The sequence below is a fragment of the Podarcis gaigeae genome, assembly GCF_964106915.1.
Source record: "Podarcis gaigeae genome assembly, chromosome: 14".
NCBI lineage: Eukaryota > Metazoa > Chordata > Lepidosauria > Squamata > Lacertidae > Podarcis > Podarcis gaigeae.
In genome coordinates, this window is record NC_139690.1 from 40,285,099 (window position 1) to 40,310,757 (window position 25,659).

At 44.3% G+C, this 25,659-nt stretch overlaps 1 protein-coding gene across 4 annotated transcripts in view; it reads left to right on the forward strand.

The window, feature by feature from the left end:
• IQCK (IQ motif containing K) overlaps positions 1–25,659 on the forward strand; it is a 35,578-nt gene that overhangs the window by 6,465 nt on the left and 3,454 nt on the right. For 2 of the 4 annotated variants that reach the window (XM_083711812.1, XM_083711813.1), the window contains exons 5-8: positions 3,640–3,692; positions 3,957–4,034; positions 14,707–14,791; positions 18,098–18,209. In XM_083711812.1, coding sequence (XP_083567938.1) covers positions 3,640–3,692; positions 3,957–4,034; positions 14,707–14,791; positions 18,098–18,209 — 328 coding nt within the window. The remainder of the gene's footprint in view (positions 1–3,639; positions 3,693–3,956; positions 4,035–14,706; positions 14,792–18,097; positions 18,210–25,659) is intronic. The other 2 variants (XM_083711815.1, XM_083711814.1) reach the window with 2 other exon arrangements.

The window sequence follows — 25,659 nt, forward strand, 5'->3', positions numbered from 1 at the left end:
AGTTCATTTACTATTTTATTTTCTGGCTGAGAAACTCCTGGAGCTTGAAAAATAGATGGGGGCTACCTAGTTTGTAGAAGGGGTTCCTAGTCTGTGATTTCATGAGCTTCCTTGACGTTACATGTGTGACATAGCATAGAAGATAGATTGGGGAAAGCCGGGTTCAGCTCAGTTGGATACAAAGCTCTTTGACCACCCAGAACCGACTGTGCTGTCTGTTACTTTTTCAGCAAGGGACTTTCCTTCTCATTGACACTAGACATGACCTAACGGGAGTTCGGCGATAACAACTCCCAATCATTCCATCTGTTTCCGATGTTCAGCTGTGAGTGTGCTGCTTATGTAGCACAAGAGACAGGATTTGGCAGGCCGATGGAAACTCTCGTGTTGTTGAATCCTTTTTTTTGGGGGGGGGGCGGTTGAGCTAAAAGCAAAGAAATGGAAGTCTGGAGAAAGTTCCAGTGCTTCTGGTTCTGTAGCATCAATGCGGCTTCTAAAAGCATCCAAGCAGCAGACATTCCATCAGGCTACAGCAAAGGGAGAGATGAGACAGCAGGGTCTACTCTGTTGCCATTGCTGAAATACCAGCTCCATCAGGCTCTTTCCTTTCTCCTGCCATCTACCAGCAGCTATTCCATCAGGATACAGCAGAAAGAGAGAGGGGAGAGCAGAGCCTACTTTATCAGCTCTACCAAAAAAGCAACTCCATCAAGCTCATTCCTATCATCTAGCAGTAGACATTCCATCAGGCTCTAGCAGCCGTTTCTCCTTCAGTCCTTTCTTATACCCTCATCAGAAGTTCATTATAAGAACTTTGTAACTTTTTAGAACTGGCTCCTGGATTTGCTTATATTCCTCTTCCCTTTTCAACCCCTTCATCTTTTCGTTGGTGTGTCTTTTAGATTGTAATCCTGAGGTCAGAGAACTGATTTGTTTGTTATTGATCTGGGAGCCTTTTTGGCGAAAGAGCAGGGGGTGGTGAAAAAGAAGAAGATTTAAATAAGTGAATAACAAATAAAACTTGGAGTTTCTCGACAGCCAGTAGTTGTTATTATACTGTATTGTTATTTTTCTGGCGAAGGAGCAAACTTTACTGTGAAGCAGCACACTGGGCAATTTTTCACCGGAAATATAAGATTTGACTTGTGAAGTGGGAGGGGATAGAGGAAAGCTTATAAGTGTCTAGATTATTACTTTGGCTTAAAATAGACACGGTATTAAAAGACATGGTGAGAATTTACTCCCAGCACATTGCATAATCCAGCAGGAAATTATCTCCCAAAAATCCTGATAGAAGTGAATGGCGTAAGAATGCAAGAGCCCTGCTGGATCAGGCCAAAGGCCCACCTAGTCCAACATCCTGTTCTCACAGTGACCAGCAAGGTGTCTATGGGACATCCACAAGCAGGATTCCTGCATTGCAGGGAATTGGACAAGATGACCATTGGGGTCCCTGCCAAGTCTATGATTCTATGACGGCCCTCGCTCCACTTGTGATCATTATTATTTATTCAATTTTCATTCATCTGAAGATCAGAGGGTGGTTTACAGCATAAAAACACAAAATGAGAACACAAAATACAGAACAAACCAACCAATAACCTTTCCCCACCTCGGCACAAACACATTTTAAAGGTTACAGATAGTTCAATCAGCCAAAGGCCTGGTTATAAAGGAAAGGTTCTGCCTAATGCCTAAAGATATGTTACAAAGGTGCCAGATGAGCTCATTCTACAAATGGGGAGCCACCACAGAAAAGGCCTGTTTTAGTGTTGCTATCTTCTGGACCTCTTTTGGAGGGGTCACACGTAAAAGGACCTCAGATTATGATTGCAGGTTCCGGGTTGGTTAATATGAGGAGAGGCGCCACCAGGGGTTCAAATTTGGCCTGCAATATCGTTTCCACCTCTTCCCTCCCATTCCTTTTTTCCTAATGCATCCTGTCTTTTTTCTTTAGACTGCAAGGCTGAAGGCACGGACTACTGATTTTTGTAGGACACCTGGGAAGCCTTTTTGTCTGAAGAGTTGGGGCACAAATGCCTTGAATAAATAAGCAAGTCCCCCCCCCCCCCGATGTCAGGGGTGCTGCTTTTGAGTCGCGCTGGCTGATGAGCACAGCCGCAGAGTAGAACCCTGGAGGTTTCCTTGCATTAACTCTCTTAATCCCCTCAATCCAAATGGCCTGTTCTTGGAAACTGTAATCCCAGGAAAGGATTTGCTTCTGCTTCCGTGTCATAAATATCAACTTAAGGGAACACATTTCTTTTACTTTCAGAGCGGGGTGGAATAAGAAGCAGCTTCCAATGGGGATTCCCACCCTCTAAAGCTGCTTTTAAGTTCCAGCAGATAATGAAAGCCTAGCTAGGCCTTAATCCGGAGACATAGATAAAGAGCATGCAAGAGACTGCATGAGTTTCTGGCAGTGTCGTCTTTGGTTGCTCCAAACAATACAGAGCTGACATGGGGAACCGTCTTGCCGAACACTGAAGCAACTCTTTCTTTCTGGACTGCCACTCTGAGAATCATAAAATTGGAAGGGATCGTGTGAGTCATCTAGTCCAACCCCCTGCAATGAATGAATCTTTTGTCCAACTTGGGGCTCGAACCCACGACCCTGAGATTTAAGAGTCCCATGCTCTACCGAGTGAGCTATCCCAGACTTCCTCTTCTACCTCATGTGTGTGCTTGTGTCAGAGAGAGAGGAGGGATGCAGTGGAACAGAGAGGCGGGGAAATCTATGCAATCCTGCTAAGCAGGAGTGGAGAACCTTCCGGGGGCCACATGCCAGTTGTGGGCAGGGGCCAAAGTGGGTGGAGCAAGGAATGTAACTTCTATATTTATATAGTAGGCTAGTTTCTAAACACACACACACTCGCCTCTCTACCATTCTCCATCCAAGGAGGACAGAAGTTCAAGGATGCATTTCAGCCAGGCAAAAACTCTTGAGGATTTGCAGTAGGGCTGGCACTGGGTGTGGCCTGGGGAGAGAGACCCAGATAGTTTAGGCTGGGGGGGGGGCTGCATTCAGCACAGCAGCGTAGCAACCCCCTGCAACCCAGAATCTAACCCCCGATGCACAGACGCACTAAAGACTCCCTTGCCGCCCTACGACCCCCAAACGCCCAGTGCGGATCACCACCACCCTGCCCCTGGCTATCTACGTTACTGATTCAGCACCTGGGCCTGCAGTTCTCTACCCCTGTTGCCAACAATGCCCACCTTTGGCTCTGGTTCTTTCCACCATTGGCCCCAGCTCCATTCCCCGTTGGCTGCGACCCCAATTGACTTTCCTCCTGGGTCAAGAGCCCTACATAAGAAAAACGTTCCCAGGCCTGGCAGAGGTGGATAAACCACGATGGGATCATTGTAGGAAGGGATCTATCTTACCTATCTATGGGATGCTTCTATCCAAACCTCATTTGTTTTTAATAATAATAATAATAATAATAATAATAATAATAATACCTCTGACATGTGTTACATGGCGGCATACAAATTATAATGAAAGCACAAAAGCTAGCAGAACTAAAAACAATACAAAACAGGCCCCTGTGGCAGGGGCCTGTTCATTCCACTGGGAAAGCTTGCTGGCTGTTGCTCTGACATTGTCTCATTTTTGCGTCATCTTCTGTCTTGTAGAGGAAAAGGACAAGATTCATTGCCTTGGATTTCCTAACTGAATGGCTATACAAGTAAGTTACTTAAGCTTTGAAATATTAAACCAGGGGCAGCCAACCTGGTTCTATCTAGATTTTGATGGAGTACAGCTTTAAAGAGCTCTAGCCAACCTGGTAAAAAGTCAAGGTCAGAATCCAACAAAATCTGGAGGGCACCATGTTGGCCATCTCCATATTAAACGTTCCTAATTTCCCCCCTGTTTGTGAACCATTTTGAGACCCATGTGTTTGATTTCCTTTTCTAACGGTGCCTTTTTAACCTCATGGCGGCCCGATCAGCCACAACCCAAAGAGGAAAGACGAACCGTTTGTTGAGTTCTTCGAGATCCCTTTTGTGAAGGAGTGGCTAAAGGACCAGTAAGTATCATCCAGGAATCAAATACAGCATTCTTGCCCCCCTCCCCCCTTCCCGCCTGCTCATCATGCCCCCTATCTGGCAAACCTCAGGATAGAGCTCAGTCAAATTGTTCCCTTTTCAATTGCCTTTATTATTCATGTGTAACAAAGACTCTCTGACATGCATGCTAATTTGGTAGCCACCTTGTTCCAAGGCATTTTTGTCTGTGGTTAATTTGCACAGAAATTGAAAGGGAGAATGCTGAAGGATTCATTATTCCTGAACCCGGAGAGGAGGGGTCTTTAAATTGCCTGCTATTGTTCTGATTATTGTTATACGAATGAACAAATATTGTTTACTGGCGCAACAGTTTGACAACACATCTTTTTTTGTGGGGGGTATTCTGTTGATTCAAAGGGTTCCTTCAGAGTGGGGCCAAATGCGTTTCCACTGTAGCTCTTTTGCAACTATGAATAGGATAAGCAAGACTACCTAAATGGGTGATGGCATGTGAATCGGGCGGCAGTGTCACCAATGTGTTTGCCGCCCTGGGCTCCTTTGGGAGGAATAGTGGGATATCATTTTAAGGAACAAACATGTAAATAAATAAGGTGGTCCCTCCAGTAAATTAATAGAAGGAGATTGGGTGCTTCAGAAACACTGGATGTGTGGGGAGTTGTAATAGGAGGAGTGTTGCATACTATTAAGCTATTCTAGAGCCTAGCTCAAAGTCACCTGCCGCTTTGCAAGTGTATGAAAGGAAATAGCCTTCATTTCTGCATTTGTGTGGTTTCCTGTGCCATCTGCCCACGGCCAGCTGGCACATGGGCATTTGACTGGGGTTACAAGAGCGCTTCAGTTTGTTTGCATTATGAAGTACCTCAAAACACCCTCTTGTTGAGCTTTTCATCCTCCGCTATTGACCCTTGGAATTCTCAAAAGTTTCTCAGGGGTTTAACTCCTGCTTCTGTCTATCTGTCTGTCGATCCATCCACTGGCTTCTTTGTTCTACTAATAAATTGCAGAATTGCACATAGCATTTTTTCTCTGGAGGCTAACATGCATGCCAAGTGTATGTGGAACAACATTCCCTCCCCCCTCCCCACTTTTCTCCTTTTCATATTCTAATTGACCTAAGTCTGCTAGTCTCAGCTGCCTTTACAGTTGACATCACTCAGTTCTCAGCTGGCCCTATAGGGCTAATTTAGCAGGGGTGAGTGCTTTCTTTCTCTCTCCACAAAGCTCTGTGCTTCTACAGGCTTTGCAATGTTTCAAGCGGCCTGCCCCGGCCCCGGTTTTCACCATAAGCATTTACTTTGAGCGTCCCCCTGCTCCATGCCCGGCTACACCACTCTCATCTTAGCTAGAGCTCGAGGAGAGGGATGGCTTTTGAGCACCGGAGAGAATTGCTCTTCTCCATAGCGTTTCAAAGAAATGGCAGGAGGAGGGTTTGTGTGAAAAAGCAGCTGGGCCGTCTGTAAAGGAGACGTCCGCATTCATGGAACAACTTGTTTGGAAGATGCTGGAGTGTTGGAAAATATGGGATAGATGAAAGAGAAGACTTAATTGCACAGTTAAAACTATGGGATTTGCTTCCCCGGGAAGTACTGGTGGCCCTCAGCGTGGTTCACCACTGTAAAAACAGGATGCTGAACTAGATGTGCCTTTTGCCTTATCTATCAGGGTTGTTCTTATGCTCTTACATCCATGCATTTGTGTTTCTTCGCTAAACTGTGTGCTGTATTGTAAGGAAACATTGCAGCTGAGCTTGGGCTATCAAGCTACTCAGAAGGGAGTCTGAACCACAGCACAGTGAAGGGGAGGCCCGAACACCTGAAGAGAGGCCAAAGTGAGATATAAGGAAGTTATTTGGAAAACTTTGAAAATACCTGCCCTTTCTTCGGTGAGCTCAGAGGGTATAGATAGTTCTTTCCTCATTCTATCATTTCAAGTACCCTGTAAGGTTGTCTGGCCTGACCACTGGTGCCTGACCCAAGGCCTGCCATTTTGCTAAGCACCTCACGTTTCAGAAAGCGCAGATTAGGTCGGTTCACTGTTCATAGTGAACTGAATTGAGTTTCTCCCCCATCGCTAGCCTGAAGCAGCTTCCTCACACTGCCTAATGGTAGGGCTGGCCCTGAGGCCATTTCACCACCAGAGATCTGATCATGGGCCTGCAAATAACAGAGAAGCCAAAAGGAAGCAGACAGGGATTCTGGGGAATTCCATCAAATGGAAAAGGAGTGGGAAATGTCGATATTTGCTTATTTGTCCAATATCCAGGACAGAAATCAGTCAGACGAATGCAGTCAGTATTCACTGTTGTTGTTGCTTTCAGTCCGCAACTGATATGTAATTGATTAGGTTTTTTGGCCATTACATTTGCATCTCACATTCTTTGCATTGAAACAAATGACATGGAACAACATAATGACAGCATAACTTACGCACTTTATGTAATCAATTACACAGCTTACATAATTCGCCATAGCAGATAGTGAGATGGCTAAAGTACTTTTTGGCAGAAGATGAACTGCAGTGGAATGGAAGCACTGCTGTGTGTGATGAGTACAGGGTGGGATGGAAAATGATGTCTTCTCACATCCTTTGAGACAAAGTCTCTTCCCCTTTGCCTCGTTCTTCACATCTTTCGTCTGTTCTTGCCACCTCCTCTCCCCCTTGGCGAGCACAGTTTTTGTTTCCCAGCTGAATGAACAAGCTGTGAATCTATTGCTTTCGGTGACCACTTTGGTTACATGTTATTTTCCACTCCCCTGCCTTGTGTCTGTTTCCAATTTCATGACTTAAAAAAATTACACACACACACACAAAACGTAAAGCCCTTTTAGGCAACCCCCCCCCCCCCATGTCAGTAAAACACTTAGCAGATCCTCTCTTCCACCATGCTGGAAATAACAACAGGAAGATATTGCTTCCTGCATTTGAAGCCTGTGTAAAAATCCAGATGAGCTCCTTCAACCACCATTCCAAACATCCACCCCCCACTCCTCCTCCTGCATCACCCTGTATCAGAAGAGATGCTGCATGCAGCAAACTTCCTCTCTTTCTAAATACGCTGGAACAAGAATCACTGCAGGGGCTGAACTATTAGATTGTCAGACACAGTGAATGTCAAAATCTGCCCAGCACGTTTGGCCTAGATTAACGCCTGTGTTCTCCATGTGTGAATCCATACTCCAGCAAAAAAGAGAAAGAAGCAACTATTCCATTCTGAAATGAGTTGACTGAAGCCGTCATTTTTATTTATTTTTTGGAAAAGGCACAACAGAATTAAACACTGTAAGAATTGCTGTGCTTCATTGGGCCAACAGTCTGCCTTGGCCAGGGATGGGGAAACTGGTGGCCCTCCCAGTTGTTGTTTGGCTCCAACCCCATCAGCCATTGCTGGCACATCCAGTAGTCAGGTATGATGGGAGTTGTAGTCCGACAGCTTCTGGGAGGGTCACAGGTATCTCATTATGGTGTTCTGCCTTTGGAAGAGGTTGCCCATATGCTGCGGGGAAGCTCAGAAGCTGGGCAAGATGGTGATCTCCATCCCAGTTGTTTGCCCCCAATGTCTATTGGTCAGGTATACAGTGGTACCTCGGGTTACAGACGCTTCAGGTTACAGACGCTTCAGGTTACAGACTCTTCTAACCCAGAAATAGTACCTCGGGTTAAGAACTTTACCTCAGGATGAGAACAGAAATCGCACGGTGGCAGCACAGCAGCAGCAGGAGGCCCCATTAGCCAAAGTGGTACCTCAGGTTAAGAACAGTTTCAGGTTAAGAACGGACCTCCAGAACGAATTAAGTTCTTAACCCGAGGTACCACTGTACTGTCTCTAAATATGGAGTTCCATTTTGCAGTTAGAAGCAGGGCCTGCAGCAAAATGTTGCAGTGTGGAGTGCTCCTATTCAGGGTGCCAACCAGACATGTCCATTACTCCTCCTCAATAATCAGTATTCTGTGCCTACTCTCAGTCCTCATTTGGCTGTTTTTAGAGTTCCGCCCTTGGCTTTTATATATTCCTTCCTGAAATTTTCCGCCCTTCTGTCCATCTTTTGGTTCCTCCATGTCTACTGATACCCCAAAGCCCTCATGCCTCCTTCCCAGAGCTGGGCACCTCCTTACCTGCCTTGGGGAAGGCCCGCCTGAGGGCAGGGAAGGGGATGCCAAATTTTGGCCTCTCACAGGGTGCCATAGTACCCAAGTCCGCCACTGCTCTTGTCCCTCTCCAAATGCATCTCCTGAGGGACAGTGACTTGGGCTGCTGCAGATGAAGTGGCAGTTGATGGAAATCAGGGATCTCCAATGGGAAAAGTCTTCACACAACATTCCAGGTCTGCTATGGAGCAGCAAGGCTCAAGCCTCCTAGTTCCTATTCATGTAAGCTCTCTTGATGGAGCAGAGGGAAAGTCAGCTGGAACCTGCTGCCAAATTCCTTGCTTCAAGCCATATGCATAGCTTTGTGTGACACCATCACCCCAACTCTTTTTGACTCCAGGACAGGAGCCATTGTAATCATAGAGTGGAAATAAGTGAAAATATATAAGTGTGTGCTGACTTCAGAGTTCCATGTAACTAACCTGCCAAACCAAGGATCAACTTTAGGAACCACATTGGTGGTACAACGTTGGACTGTTGAGCTGAGATAGCATCGCTTGCCCAACCTGGTTTTATATGCTAGTCAAACCTTCGCCAACCTGCTGCCCTCCTGATCTTTTCAATGACAACTCCCAGCAGCCCCAGCCAGCATGGCCACTGGGATCAAGAGATTTCAAATAGAAGAAGATAGAAGGCTCCCTGCACACTGACATCAAGTTAACGTTGATTTATGCACTGCAAATTTGGACAGATAATCAAGGATCCTCCTTGGCGCCCTTTCAGATATAGTGTTTGACCCACCCTTTCTCAAAGTGGTGTGGAGTTTGCTGGACAACAGAGAACGATGTGTGAAAATCTGCTTGGGGGCATATTTCAAAAACTGTCAGATCTCGATGACTTCAGATTTCAACCACATACCGTATTTTTTGCTCTATAAGACTCACTTTTTCCCTCCTAAAAAGTAAGGGGAAATGTGTGTGCGTCTTATGGAGCGAATGCAGGCAGCGCACCTATCCCAGAAGCCAGAACAGCAAGAGGGATTGCTGCTTTCACTGCACAGCGATCCCTCTTGCTGTTCTGGCTTTTGAGATTCAGAATATTTTTTTTCTTGTTTTCCTCCTCCAAAAACTAGGCGCGTCTTGTGGTCTGGTGCGTCTTATAGAGCGAAAAATACGGTACATTAACGGGGAGAATTTCATCAGCCTCTGCCTTAAAAGAAAACAGGCATTTCATGGGTTAATCCATTACTTATTGCTGACAGTGTTCATATGCAGCATTGGAGACCAAGTGACATAAATTAGCATCTCATCTTAGACCCAAGAGTAGTTATTTCCTTCTGGGTGATGGTGATGGTAAATAAATAGCCCTTAATTACTTCTTCGCCTGTGCTTCCATTTTGGTATTTAGATGGGAGCACATACAAAAGCTTTAAATGTAAGGTATCCTCCTTCCTCAATGTGCTACAGCTGCCCCTTGCTGCAGCCTGCCCTATAATAGCAGTATCTAGTTCCAACAAGCAGCCATTTATCTCCTCATGCAGAAGTGGGAAGTACCATACAGAACAGTACCTTTTTTCTTTCCTTGGAAAGTCCTATTTCTATGGCTAATAGCCGTCTTAAGTCAGCAAATTTTGGTGTTTGTGCCACCAACTTCCTTCGCTTGAAAGCAGGGACTTTGGGGAGTTCCATCAGAAGTGGGAGCAGAAATTGCTGCAATTCACATGTTCATCTGAGGTCAGCAACAGAAATTGTTGTGCAAGTGAAGACAAGTGGTATTGGTTGTCTTTTTCTTTTTTTTTTCAGTCCGCAACATTACACACATAATTGCATTATTTTCTGCATTGTTTTTATTCTGTTGATATTGTTTATTTATTATCAATTTATACCTTGCCCTTCTTCCTGCAGAACCTGAGAGCAGCAAACACATCAATAATACCATATTTTTCACCCTATAGGACGCACTTTTTCCCCTCCAAAAATGAAGGGGAAATGTGTGTGCGTCCTATGGGGCGAATGCAGGCTTTCGCTGAGGCCTGGAGAGCGAGAGGGGTCGGTGCGCACCGACCCCTCTCGCTCTCCAGGCTTCAGGAAGCTATCCCCCCAGCCCAGCAAGCTCCGGGAGCGATGGCGAGGTTGCGCAACCTCGCCTTCACTCCCAGCCCCCCAGCCCCAAGGCTAAAAACAAAGCCAAAAAATAATAAGTGCATCCTATGGGCCGGTGCGTCCTATAGGGCAAAAAATATGGTAACAACAACAACAACAACAATCTTTTTAAAACCTTCTAAAAACAGTTGAAAATATTCTAAAAAAAAAGTTTAAAACATTTTCTTAACCTGTGATCTCAGAGTTGCCAGGAGTGTTTTGATGTTTTTCTTCCACTGAAATGCATTGGCATTTGTGACATAATTCATTACATTAGTTTGGGTCAGAGAGAGAGAGAGAGAGATGAATAACGTAGATTTTAGCGTATACTGATCTGTAGCAGAATGGAAACAGCGCTGGTTACGTGTGGAAGACAGGACAGAATGAAAGTTGCTGCTCCCTACATCCCTGTTTGTTTGCCAGCAGTTCTCTTCCTTTCTTGCCTTTTAATAACACATGAGTCACATGTCTGGGATTGCAGGAGGGATGTGGACAAAAAATAGCCATCCCTCTGGGCTCTGACGGAGGGCACTGCTAATGCAAATAAGGATAATCTGTAATATAGGATCATAGGAGTATAGAATTGGAATTTGTTGGTTTTTTTACGGTGGTAGTTCAAATTGTGAATTTACTAAGTCACACCTTGTATTAAAGTACTGGGAAGCTATGCTATTTCTGAGCCGAAATCTTCCTTGAACAAGCAAAGTTTTTATGTTTCAGATATTGTGTATAGATTGGCGTTCACAGGATAGCTGTTAATTTCAAAATCAACGGAGTTGTCAGCTCTGATTCGTCTTGGAGTGTCACAGCTGTCTCCTGCCACAAATAACTTTCCCCCTCTCCCCCAGTTCACTCTTGATGGGCTATTGCCTCTGCTCATATTCTATTTTTATTTGACCTGAAGCCAGTTACTAATACTCCTGGAGACAAAAATGGACCTGGCATGCCTTCTGCTCCCGGCCTGCTGAAATGATTGATATCTCTAGGAGACTTCCCCCCTCCACCCCCTGAATATTGAGCCCTCCCTCCACCTTTGCCTTGATTTATACATTGCCTTTTCTACTTTAGTCTTGGATCAGTTCTCTGACAGCTCCTCATGATTTAAAAATGAAGCCTGTGGAGCAGGGGCCAGAGCTAATTTTCCAAGGTTAGGAAGGGTGATTTTGTGTTTCCCTGAAAGATGATATAAACATTTGTAATAAATGAAGGAGAGAGCCACTGTCAGAGGGCTTCATTGGGGTGCTGGCAGACTTTTTGAGGACATAAAAGGGGGCACTTTGGAAAACCATATGAAGCACTGGGAAGCATGATTGTTGTTTATATCCTGGTATTCTAGGTGTGGGGAACCTTTGGTGCTCCAGATGTTGCTGAACTATAACTCCCATCAGCCCCATCAAGCATGGGCAATGTCCAGGGATGATGGGAGTTGTAGTTCAGCAACATCTTGAGAGCCTACACTATTCCGTGTCGCATAAGGTTGGTTGAAAATATGACTTACCGTATTTTTTCATGTATAAGACTATATTTTTTCCTAAATTTTTGAAGTTTAAAATAAGGGTCGTCTTATACACAGATAGTGCATAGTGCATTTTCTTAATTTTGAGTTTTAAAAAATAGGATTCGGTCATCTTATAAATGGAAAAATACGGTAATTTATCCATGATTTTCTGCCCTTCTGTTCATCTCCAAGTCTACTGATACCCCAGAACCCTCATGTCTCCTTCCCAGAGCTGGGCACCTTCTTACCTGCCTTGGGGAAGGCCCGCCTGAGGGCAGGGAAGGGGATGCCAAATTTTGGCCTCGCACAGGGTGCCATAGTACCCAAGTCCGCCACTGCTCTTGTGCCTCTCCAAATGCATCTCCTGAGGGACAGTGACTTGGGCTGCTGCAGATGAAGTGGCAGTTGATGGAAATCGGGGATCTCATCTCCAATGGGAAAAGTCTTCACACAACATTCCATGTCTGCTATGGAGCAACAAGGCTCAAGCCTCCTAGTTCCTATTCTTGTAAGCTCTCTTGATGGAGCAGAGGGAAAGTCAGCTGGAACCTGCTGCCAAATTCCTTGCTTCTTGTGAACATCACACATTTCATGCATAGACTGTTCTCACTGGGCCATGTCAGAGCTTCATTGCCTCCATGACCATGACAACTGTGGGGCTGTCTTCAGTTTGCAAGACAGTTGGAGGATAGACATTGGTTGCCTCTGTACTTTGTTGTGACAGCTCCAGACGAGGTTGAGCACACTGTCCAGTCTTGGGATCAGTTCAGCTTTTTTTTTTTTTAAGATATTTATTAAAGTTTCAAGAAAGATTACAAAAAAGTTGCAAAATAAGAAAGGAGAGGAAAAAAAAGAAAAAATTACAAAATACAGAAAAGCAAAAAACAATTAAAATCAAATCAATCTTTTCGTATCTTATCTTTCGTTTACTTGTTTCCCTGACCTCCTCACACCTCCCTTTTTTGTATTCCAGTTCAGTTAGTTAAATCAGCAAATCCTTTCCCTCCTTGTTTTTATCTTATTCCTCTACCTTAATATATTATATCTTTATATTCTCATCTGATAACAATCCATTTTTACATACTCCTTTATAACATTGCTGCTAGAACCACTTAACTTCATGCCAACATCATTCTAACGTTCATTAATTTTGCAGTGTTTATGTAGATAGTCTTTAAATTTCTTCCAATCTTCTTCCACCAACTCTTCTCTCTGGTCTCGGATTCTGCCGGTCATTTCCACCAATTCCATATAGTCCATAACTTTCATCTGCCATTCTTCCAGGGTGGGTAGATCATGTGTCTTCCAATACTTTGCAATGAGTATTCTTGCTGCTGTTGTAGCATACATAAAAAAAGTTCTATCCTTCTTTAACACCAATTGGCCGACCATGCCCAAGAGAAAGGCCTCTGGTTTCTTCAGGAAGGTATATTTAAATACCTTTTTCATTTCATTATATATCATCTCCCAGAAAGCCTTGATCTTTGGGCACGTCCACCAGAGGTGAAAGAATGTACCTTCATTTTCTTTACATTTCCAACATTTATTATCAGGCAAATGGTAGATTTTTGCAAGCTTGACTGGTGTCATGTACCACCTGTATATCATTTTCATAATATTCTCTCTTAAGGCATTACATGCCGTAAATGTCATACCTGTGGTCCATAACTGTTCCCAGTCAGCCAACATAATGTTATGTCCGACATCTTGTACCCATTTTATCATAGCAGATTTCACCGTTTCATCCTGAGTATTCCATTTCAACAGCAAGTTATACATTCTTGATAATATCTTAGTTTTGGGATCTAACAGTTCTGTTTCCAATTTTGAGTTTTCCACCTGGAAGCCAATTTTCTTGTCCGGGATCAGTTCAGCTTTTGAGGCCTGAGGACGTCGTCATGCTGCTTACAGCTATCTGATCTACCACATGCCCTCTCAACACTTGCCTTTCATGACTAGTTTGAAAATGTCCAGGGGGCCGTTGGTTGCCTTGGTGGGTCCTAGGTCTACTAAGCACATTTTTGGATGAGAGGCTGGGGCTTGTGGCACTTAAAGAGGCAATAGGGTGTCCACTCCTTGAAAAAGCCCTCCATGGATTTGGAGGATTAGGATAACTACTAAAGGTAAAGGACTGCTGGACGGTTAAGTCCAGTCAAAGGTGACTATGGGGTGTGTGGTGCTCATCTCGCTTTCAGGCCAAGAGAGCCAGTGTTTGTCCATAGACAGTTTTCCAGGTCATGTGGCCAGCATGACTAAACCACTTCTGGCGCAATGGAACTCTTTGACAGAAACCAGAGCGCATGGAAACGCTGTTTACCTTCCCACCACAGCTGTACCTATTTATCTACTTGCACTGGTGTGCTTTCAAATTGCTAGGTTGGCAGGAGCTGGGACAAAGCAACAGGAGCTCACCATCATCATGCAGATTTGAACCACCGTCCTTCAAATCAGCCAGCCCAAGAGGCTTAGTGGTTTAGACCACAGTGCTACCCACGTCCCTACAGGATAACTACTGCCTGGTCACAAATACCCCTTTTTGAGTATGGTGCTTGAGAGGATGGCAAATCCATTCCAGTTCGAGTTCAGTCCTGGCTATGGGACTGAATTGGCCTTGGTTTTCTTAATGGATGACTTTTATTGGCTGGACTGACTTGGTTAGTTTGTATTGAAAGGCAGTGGTTCCACTCCTACCTACGGGATTATTAGGAGAGATGTGGCATTGGTGACTATACCTCAGCCACATGTCTGTTATATTTTGAGGTGCCACAAGGAGCCATCTTGTCCCCATTTCCCAGTTCCCAGTTCCATTTTCCATCAATTTGAAACCACCATGAACAGTCATTAGGAGACTTGGAGTCTGATGTCGTTAGTTTGACAGTGACCTTCCTTTTACCCAAGGTGTGATTTTGATTATTATTTTTTTAAAAAACAACACATTTGCTTCAGTCCTAGGCCACCAATTCCGCTGTCCCTACTGTTAACGGAGGAAGAAGCAGGCAACATAATTCAATCATTCTGGAGAGGTTATCGGGTAAGAGTCATCTATAACTATTTTGTTTGATGTTGAATCTGTGCGACTGCGGAGGCCCTGGGGAAAACCCCTTACATAAATTCTAAGTAGCAGGTGCTATAAATAGCCACGAAGACCCTGATGGTTGGCTTGTGTTTGCATAGAAGCTGTCTCGTGCTGGCAGTCTTTTCGTGGGGAGAAGGAGGGGGCAAGCTGCTGTGCTTTTATAAATAAATAAATAAAGATTAACCCGAAACAAAGAAGTTCAGAGATGAAATGGGCTTCATCAGGGTGTGAAAAGCTTCCTTGCTCTAACTTCCATTTTTTTTTTATGGTCCCTTTTTTCTGGTGGCAAGAAGACGTCTGGAAAAATCCCCAAGTCTCATGTCTGAGCATGTGAATCAGCGCAGAGGAGGGCAGAGGAGGGAGGGATCCACTGAGGCAAGAGAAAAGACATAAATGAAGGAACAGGATGCTGAGCTGTTTGGGAGGAAAAAATAAAAAGGGGCGAAGAAGAAGGATTATAGGCCTATGTACGGGGTGTGTTCAGGTTTGCCTTAATGCCAAAATAGTGGCTTTTTGGGTCCCTAACGTTGCTTAACTCTAGTAGAGCACTAGTGACCAGGTCACTTCTCTGGCTCTGTGTACAGGTTGAGGAGGGATGAGAGAGCTGTTGAGACACAAAATAAATGTCTGTCTTTGTGGAAAAGGAGGCAGGAGCGCTTGGGGGAATGGCCTGGGGCAGGCCCTTGAGCAGCAAGCACCACCTTATCTCTGAGGTCTTGCCGCTTGGAGGGTCCGTTGCTGTTCTTTGAGGTGAGGTAACAATGTGGGAGCCTCATGTGTCCCTCTGCCACAAAAGCAGCCCCTCACCTCCACATTTCTCTCTCAAAAGGTGGTGAGTGGTAGGCTCCTTGTGAAGCAGCAAAAACATGCTCCCACTTTTGCAGAGACAACTCTCCCACCCCTCCTCGGCCTGCATGCAGAAGCAGTTTGTATTTTTAAAGTAACGTTTCGTTGTTAATCTTAAAAAATTATGTTTACTTTCTTTGTTTGATGGGTCAAAATAATGCCCTTTAGGATTATGTGCACGATAAACGTTCACCTTAAAAATATTCCCTGTGTTCACAGCCTAATGGTATGTGCTGTGCATGCCTACGAAAAGGCTAGATGGGGAACAAACTAAGGAAAACTAGAAACTAACTAGGAGCATAGGCTTCCTCATGCCACATGTTCATGATATGTGTTTGGTTTGTGAGGCATTTCTAAAATTAATGTGCACATAATATATCTTCAGTGACATTGCCGTGCATCTTGAGGTACTCATCTGGAGAGAAAAAGCCAAAGAAGTCATAAGAATATTTCATTATCTGCCCATTTTTGTATTCAGTGGTTCTTGCTCTGCTGTGGTTCTGTGATCCTCTCCACAGGATCACCTCATTATGGAGTCATTTTGGTAACCTACCTTTAGTCAGATATGACTGAATCTGTGCTCTTTTATCTGAAAGCAGCTCTACATTGACCAGGCTCTGATACAGGTTATCTTTAATATTTCTTCTTATGAGCAATAACAATGCTACTGTCAAATGTGCATTGCATTAATTATATTAGGAAGTTTCAGCTGCCTGCTGAGGGCTTTTTTGGCACAATTCTTTCCTGATAAATTTGCTCAGATTCAATCCAACCTGGCTCTGAGAGATGGGAAGCTGTGTCACAGGCTTTAGGAGTAGTCACTTGTAGCAGCTGCATGGATTGGTTTCAGCCTAGTTTCCCTCAAAGTTGTGAACAATGTTGGATCCATAGGTTTTCCTAGGAAAGAGACATTTGGATCCAAGCTGTAGTCCTTGACTCCTAGACTTGGAAGGGGCCTTTGAAGAACCATCTGCAACCATCTTTCCAAAGTTGTCTTCAGAATTGTCTCCAGATGATTTGTTCTACAACTCCCACTGACTATCGGCCATGCTGGCTGAGGCAGATGGGAGCACACCAGCTTGAGGAAGGCTGTACCAGTTTTTCTCTGACTTATTTCCCATCTTGGCAAGTTGGTGTGATCTCATTGGGCCACCGGCAGAAATGGTGAATGCCAAATTTGGGGGAGAGCATTCTCTGCTTACTTTTTAAAAAGCCAACCTAGTGTATAGTTGAATTTAGGCATCTCCTCATCCCTTTGTAGAAAAGGTTACCAAGGTTGTAATAGCAGAGGCACATTTAGATTATGTTTTCAGATCGGGATTCCAACCTGGCTATGAGACTGAGAGGGCTTTGGAAGTCCTGGTGGGTGATCTAAGTCTAAAGGTTCAGAACAGCCCATGAAATAAGCAAGGAAATTTGTGCAGGTGTCAAGCCCAAGACGAAGTGTCCGTGCACCGAAGCAGATCTGTACAACTTTGATCTACTGACTGAAAGACAGCTTAATAGGCATGCACGATAGCCCACCTGAGGTTCCCTGGAACAGTTTTACTGCCTGCTAAGGGCAGGGTGGACATGTTTTCATGGCGGACTTGTGGACTTCCTGGAAACATGACACTGGACTAGTAGGTCTCTGATTGGGCCCTTCATTTTGCTGCTCTTTTGGTCAAAGGAAAGTATGTGGAGTTACTATGTAGACTTAAAGGTGATGGGGAAATAATTCTGCATGTACTCTCTTTATCTTTTTAGACCAGGAGAAATTGCATGTGTGCCACTGTTTCCCTTGCGGGAAAGAGCTACTCATCTGGGCTATGTTACATGCGCATCCACAGAAATATTTTTGGCGAGGGGGAAATAACACTCCAGACAAATGACTTTGCTGCTACCTCTTGTTTTGTGTTGACACACTTACTCCCAAACAGCAGCTACACTGAAATGCTAGATACCATCATGTTTTCTATTGAGGAACAATAATTTCTCCATCAGGGAAGACCAGCAGAAAAGCAATCCAAAAGTCTAGATAATGGGTGTTTCACTCTAGCCTTATTGGCTAGATCTTCTTTCCTAAGTATTAGTCATTGTGGTTACTTCATGCACTGGCTAAAAAACAGTGCTTGCTGCTGCTGTTGCTTTCAGTCCAGAAATGATATGTAATTGATTGCATTCCTCCCACCCCCATTTACATTCGGGTTTCGTTTGCATTGAAATGAATGGGGCGGAATAACTGAATGGCAATGTCATTTTGCCACAGTGGGTAGCGAGATGACAAATGTAGTTTTTGGCGGAAGACAAACTGCAGCAACGCTGAAACAACATTGCATCAAATACGGGGCAGACCAAAAAATGATGCCTTTTTACATTAGTAATTAATAATAATCATCATCATCATCATCATCATCATCATCATCATTCTTCAAGGTCCGCTGTGAACCTGAGGTTCAAGAATTACGCCAGTGGCAGAAACACTTGAGGGAGACAAAGAACATTATTAAACGTGTGCGAGAATTCTGGGCCAAGCAAGAGAAAAAAGGTAACTTTCTCCTCCCCCCCCCCCCGCAACAGGTTGTAAATGGTACAGCTGGAACATTTAGTTAAATGACCAGTTATACTGTGGTTAGCTGAAGCATCCCTTTGTTCAAGCACTAGACATGGGCAACACTGCTGGTTAGGTTTTTCTCATTTCTCCAGTCTTCAGTTCTCTACCTTTCCAAATAATAATAGCATCAATATCCTTTTTAAAAAAAAAATAGGAAAAGAAAGGAAGTCCTTGTGTAAATCAATTGCCACACATTTTCAGTTGAAACTTCATGAAGGTTTTCGAAGCAGAACTACTGAACAATTTAGAGATGTGAGTGATCTGGTCAGTAGATGGATCCTGAGATGCATAGAAGTCTGTCTCAGGTGAATCAGGTTGGCCTTGCCCGAAAGCACGAATTTGCTTGAAAGTGCAAACAGTGACTTTCTCCACCATCCCTGGAGGAGACTCTACTTGGACTCAAGACAGGGTGCTAAATAATATGTAGCATGTGCTAAAAATAAGATTTCGCTCGGCAGTGCTTGTCAGTTCGGTGCTCTTAACATACATGATGCCTTTTGCTTTTATGACAACATCATTGTATATTGTTGCCATCTTGGTACCCGTGATTGTAAATCCCTCCCAAGAGGAATCTCCCCACAAGTGGCAAGCCTTTTGAACTGGTGGCATTTATAGGAGGACCAATGTAATAAATAGTGTTGTTTGGTCTTGTTTGAAAGGTCTGGAAAACGTAAGGTATGGAATAATTCCTAAATCGGGATTCGCACACCCACCCACCACCCCAATTTAAAAATAAAATGCAGAACCCTTAAGGGATCTCTGCAATGCAATATAAAGGTGCAACACTGATGGGACAGAACAGAAACGAGCCAACACATGATGTACAGTGAAGACATTTTGCCTTTTTTATTTTTGAGAAGCAACCCAAAGCTTTACGCATCCATTGTGTGCACAGCACATTGTGATGACATTCTGTCCAATACAATGGATATCTCTGTATTTGCACTTTGCTGCAAAGACAACTGGTTCTCTATCCCAAGTGTAGCAGTTCTGGCTCACAATCTATTGGGGTTTTTTTGTTCTTCCAGAAGTTATTATAGTGATAGATGAGGATGATGCCTTGGGGGCAAATGACCTTTGCCACCCCCCACCCCCACCCCCGACTCCAATTTGCTTCTTCACCCTTCTTCATTTTCAAGGGAGGAATGAACAATAAAACCACAATGAAGTTATTGGTTCTTTGGGGAAGGTTAAAAACCTTATTCCTTTTAAAAGCTATTATTGTTGTTGTTGTTGTTGTTGTTGTTGTTGTTGTTGTTAGATAGCATGTATTTCTTATTTTTTCATTGGGCTTGGAAGGAGCATTCTCTTGTAGCTGGTAGAATAGCTTTTGGCATGTGCTTGGTTGGTTTGCCTTCGGTGCCCACAACAGTTTTTCTGGTTTGCAAATGTGTTCACAAGCCTAAAAAGAGTAGCAATCCCTGTTTCAGCATTCTATCTGATTGTGGGAATTTTGGTTTGTTTGCCCTAACAAACAGCAGTTGCTTAGCCAACAGCAAGGCATGATTTAAGGCTGGCTAGTGGCCAGGATTTATTAGGTCCAGAGTGGCCCTCAGGATATTAGTGTTCTAGAGTGATAATTTCAAGCATTCAGGAAGGATACAAAATAACCATAGAAACACACATACAGACTGATTAATTTCAGAATTAATATATGAAGTTATATAGGAAAGGGGGTGGAAGTCTTTGTGCCTGGCTCTGAATAGCGGCTGCTGTTTTCAAAATACAAATGTGGCTTTGTTTGGGGCAAAATGTTTGAACAAACAATTTTGTTGCCATGTGATAAAAACAAAAGAGGAAGGGCTATCAAATTCTCTAGTCTTTGGTCTGCCAAGTGATTGCAAGAAGAATCTTGAAGGATGACAGTTATTATTCCAAATACATTTGGTCAAAGTGTGTATGAAATAAATAAGATGATTCTCAAAGAAATGGGAAGATACCTTTCTACACCTCCTCCTCCTCCTTTCAGTGTTGCACTAATAAAAATAAAGCCACATTTGTATTTTAAAAACAGCAGCCTCTGGAGGAGGAGGTGGTGGAGGAAGAGGAAATGTCAGAAGCTATAGAGGCAATGGGGTTTGGTGAGCAGGAGGAGGCTGGGGCAGAGAGCGGTCCAAGCTCAGAAGCAGAAGAGGTAGCTGGAGGGGAGTGGGGCTAGGAGACAGAGAGACAGGTTTTTGAAGAATCCAGGGAGTCTCCTTCTCCTGCCTAGTCTCCTAGAGCACACAGAGTATTGAAATGAGCAAATCAGAGATTGTTTGTGCGCAGACGCAGTCTTGGAAAAAACCCTGGAGAGGAGGGGACTTAGGCAGCTGTGGGAAGGTGGAGGGTCTTCAGTCCTCACAATTGCCTCATTGCAGCAAGACCTATTGGGAATAGTTGCTGGGATTTCTAGGCCTGCACTGATTTGGTTGCTTTGCATAAAGAGTTAACTTCACTGACACCATGTTTTTATTGCTGATCTACGCTTGACTCCTGCTCCTGACAGGCCCTCCTGTTAGTATGACTGGCACTAGCATTGTTATCATTTTAGTGCAAAGTCTTTGTTTATTTGCCCAGACATTTTTTAAGGGTTTGGTTTTTTTCATCTGCACTCCTGTTGCCGTTTGAACTTTAGCTAGTAAAGGGACCCCTGACCATTAGGTACAGTCAAGACCGACTCTGGGGTTGTGGCGCTCATCTCGCTTTATTGGCCAAGGGAGCCGGCGTACAGCTTCCGGGTCACGTAGCCAGCATGACTAAGCCACTTCTGGCGAACCAGAGCAACGCACGGAAACACCGTTTACCTTCCCACCGGACTAGTACCTATTTATCTACTTGCACTTTGACGTGCTTTCGAACTGCTAGGTTGGCAGGAGCAGGGACCGAGCAACGGGAGCTCACCCTGTTGTGGGGATTCGAACCACCAACCTTCTGATCAGCAAGTCCTAGGCTCTGTGGTTTAACCCACAGCGCCACCCGTGTCCCTTTGGACTTTAGCTACCTCTTATTTATTCCGATATGGGGCTCTGTTGATTTTATTCTACAGTTTGCTTATATTACCTGTGGCCCGCCATATATTCTTGCACTACAACTCCCATCATCCCTGGCTATGCTGGCTGGGGCTGATGGGAGCTGGAGTCCAGCAACATCAGAGGTTCCCCACCCCTGACACAGAGAAAGGGTAGGTTATAAATACTTGAGGTATACCAGCACTGTTTTGTGGATTTCACAGAAATCTTGAACTGCTTTCCAAACAAAAGCACAGCACTGCAAGTTTGAGGAGCATGCGGCGTTTGCATCGAGTGCTTTCCAAATGCCAGGGATGGTTGGAACACTTGATCGTGGCAGTGACAGCTGAGAATGTGGCGGCAGGAGTCATGCGACCCCAGGGAGGCAGATCCTGATGCCGTAGTCCACACCCACCACCGGGGAGTCTTTGAAATGCCAAACCCACTGCAGGATTATTTCGCTTTCGGAAAATCAGAAAGGAAACAGCAGTCACGATGGTGGGTAGAATGAAAGGGGATGCTTTGGGTCAGCTGGATCAAACTTCCTGCTAAAGCTGTATACACTAATGGAGTCGCATTAATGATCTTGGTGACTGCAATACTGGCTCCTTCTGACTAGTTCACAGATGTATTTACCAGTCACTGCAGAGGTCTGTCTGGAGCTATATTCCTTCTCTTTGCTTGTTGCTTTATTCTCTCTTTTTTTTATATAATAGATTTTTATTGAATTTTCCATAACATCTCTGTTCATACCACATATCACATCACTGAGAGCCAGTGTGGTGTAGTGGTTAAGAGCGGTAGTCTTGTAATCTGGTGAACCGGGTTCGCGTCTCCGCTCCTCCACATGCAGCTGCTGGGTGACCTTGGGCCAGTCACACTTCTCTGAAGTCTCTCAGCCCCACTCACCTCACAGAGTGTTTGTTGTGGGGGAGGAAGGAGAATGTTAGCCGCTTTGAGACTCCTTAAAGGGAGTGAAAGGCGGGATATCAAATCTAAACTCTTCTTCTTCACATATTTTAGCTTATTGAACTTCCCTCAACTCCTCTGACAATCATCCATAATTAATTTTGTATCCTCGCATTCCTTAATTGTAGTATCGCCTATCAATAAAATATTTTATACTCATTTACATTCTTGCAATATTCCTTATTTTTTTCACAAAGCTTCTTTAAAGCACACTAGCGTTGTGTGTTCCTCACATACTGCATGTTGCTTTATTCTCATTCAGGTGATGAACATTGGTCTGTAGGCTAAAGATGGGAATCTTGTGGCACTCCAGACCACAACCCTTACTATTACTCATTCTGGCTGAGGATGATGGGAGAGAGTTGGAGTACAGCTGCATCTCGAGGACCTCAGGCTTCCCATCCATGCGCTGCTTTGCATGGTTTGAGGCTGGAGATAGGGCGACTCACACTATTAGAACCTCCCACCCACCAAAAAGTATCATGGAAAGGGCAGGCATTGGGGCTGGCACCAGGTTTATGGGGGGCCGTGCCCCGAGACTGAACTGATGCCAACTGTTTTGTAGTTTAATGAACCATTTGAAAAGTTGCAACAAACATGCTTTGTGTGTGGAAGGTCCTTGGCTGAATCCCTGGCATCTCCAAGCAGGACTGGAGGAAAATACTGCACAGAACTCTGCTGCCATTTGGTGCAGTAGACAATATTGAGATAGTTGGATCAACTCTCACTTGGTAGTTGGCAGTTTCCTAATTTTCTCCAGGCTGCAGTTGTTTTTCTGTAATTGCTCTAGTCATCGACCAGGCTGGTACTCTGTGGTGTTCACAATTCCATCTTTGCACAAGGATCGGACGTCTAACAGTCTGAGACTATATAACCAGTAAGCTAAAGGGGGAGCTTTCCATAGGATGGAAATTTTAGAAGTGTCAGGTTGTGTGCATGTGTTGTAAATGAAGCCACTGCTAATCTGTCCAAAGAGCACTCCCATTCTAAGATGCTATATGAGCATCCCCAGCTCCCTCTTGTAACAACCATTTTCATCCACTACTTCGCCTAGATTTTGCACTAGACTGTGCATTGTGCTAACTGCTGTTTTAGAACTCAAATCATGAGCATTCATACCATCATGGAAACAATTGTTTAGAGCCAGTTGTCTGGTTTTCATTTCTGTCTGGCCAAGGCTCCCCACTCTAGCCTACCAAAGGTTGTAAACAATGGTATATCAGTTCAGACACTGCATCCTACTGCAGTTAGAACGAACCCTGAAACCCTTCAAAGCACTGGTTTCTGATTTTGGTTTGCTTTACCAAAGTATGTTGTTCTTTTGTTTGTGCCAAAACACAGTTAAGCTTCTTTAACCATGATTTGGCGTGATGTCTAGAGTGAGCCACTGCACACTGCCTGTTCTCATTCCAGAGATTATTGTTCAGTCAGCCAAGGGTATACCATTGCCAGTCAATGTATGAGTTTCCAGAAAGCATTACTAGTCATTCCCTTACTATTGGATGCTTCCTGTGCACAGACGCATGCCTCTGAGATTTCTGAATACTTTTGGGGAACATCTTGGCTTTATAATTAAGGTTTGGTTACTCCCTTATCATTACAGAGGGCTCTTAGGGCCTGTTCTCATTTCAGCTGCTCATCTGGGGATGGTTTAAAAAAGAGATTCCTTATGATTGGATCTTATCTATTTGATTGAATTCTGGATTCATTTGTTCTCTGCATAGAGCAGTGACAAACCTGCTCCTATTGCTTGCATTTGTTTGAACTTTGTGCCCCAGATCTTTCTTCACAGGATATACAGCAAAAAAATGTGTTTCTTAGTCAGAATTGCCCATATTTGTTAGGAGAAATATGCAGTAAGACATTGGTGAATTTTCATGGGGACTTTAAAAAAGCAAACTAACGTGGAAAGCTGGAGCACTGGATTTAAGACTGGAAAAATGAGAAACAGAAAGAAATAGAAATGGACAGATTCACCCATCCTGGGGCGGGGTGTGGGGGCATCAATAGTTTCCCCAATATCACATGAACTGAATGGACATTATCAATGCAGACTGTAGAGACTTTCCCAGCAGCAGCATTGCATAGCTAAAGGAATCTGGGTGACTTTTAAGACCAGACTCTCTTGTTCCATCTAGACAGGCAGCAGCTCCTGTTTCATGCTGATGCTGTTTTGGGCATTTCATTAATCAGCTGGAGCGACTGTCGGATTCTGTATCCCTTTTACCCTGAGCCCCTGTGCTCAGTTGCCTTTCTAAAAAGGAAGTTTCGTTCCTTTGCAAGGTTGTTCTACTGCTGGCTGTGCAAATTCCCATTCACTATTTGTTTCAACTGTTTGCATTGGGTAAGTTCTCCCATCCTTTACCCCCTTCCTTGGCTTTTTCTAAAAGTTGAGGTAGTGTTGATTAGATTATACTGAGTTTCTAACACTACCCTCCAGGCCTCTGGATCAGGCCCTCAAGACTCCCCTGCCAAGGCCATACCCTTCACTGGCCCTCTTTTGCACTCTTGAGTGTTTTTGGCTGGCTGGACCCTGCCCTTGAACTCCCAGAATGCCTCATTTGTCTCGATGGAGGATGCAGAGAGGCACGCAGGTGGGTGTGGAAAGACATCCGTTGCTCCGCCCACTTTTCCCCTGGCCTCGCCTACTGCTGACATGCTGCCCTCAGAAAGTTACTCTGATGGAAATGTGGACCTTGGGTGGAAGCTGGTTCATCGCTGGGTGGGAAGGGAGACAGGGTTGCTAGACTAGGGACAGGACGTAGCTGGTATTATTGAAAAGGGAGGTATTTCACACATCGGCTTGAATGAACCAGCCCATTCTTCGGCCTAGGCTTCTAGTATTTTCCACTGCAACCCTCCCAGGCCATGCAAATGCGAGTAGGAGGCTGGGGTTCTGATTTGCAATTATGATACAGGGCTTTTGTTCATTTACCATTGTTGACTCTGGCAGGCAAGACCAACTGTGGCCCTTTTGTCTGATGGAGCTGCCCAGCTGGTGCACTACTCTTGAATCACATGAATTAACATTTATTTATTTTTTTGTTTAGAGTTGCAATGCACAAGAAATGGTTTTTATTGATGCTTCTCTTGTCCCCTAAAATAATAGACCACACAAGTCCTTAATATAAATGTTGCTGTGACGTTTATTTCCTTCCTCCGTAAAGAATGTGAGAGGTAACCTACAGTTCCCGGGATTCTTTAGGGCAGGGGTGGCCAACTTTCAAGACACTGTGATCTACTCACAGAGTTAAAAAATGGGCAGTGATCTACCCCACTGATCTACCAGTGATCTACCACAGACGTTGAGTGCTTTAAATATGTGTACATAGCAACTTTTGTGGGGAATCTGAAGGCAGATCTGCTGGGCCCTAGTCTTGACACTCTGTCGACACATCTATTAACCAGTCTGGAGTTTGAGACAA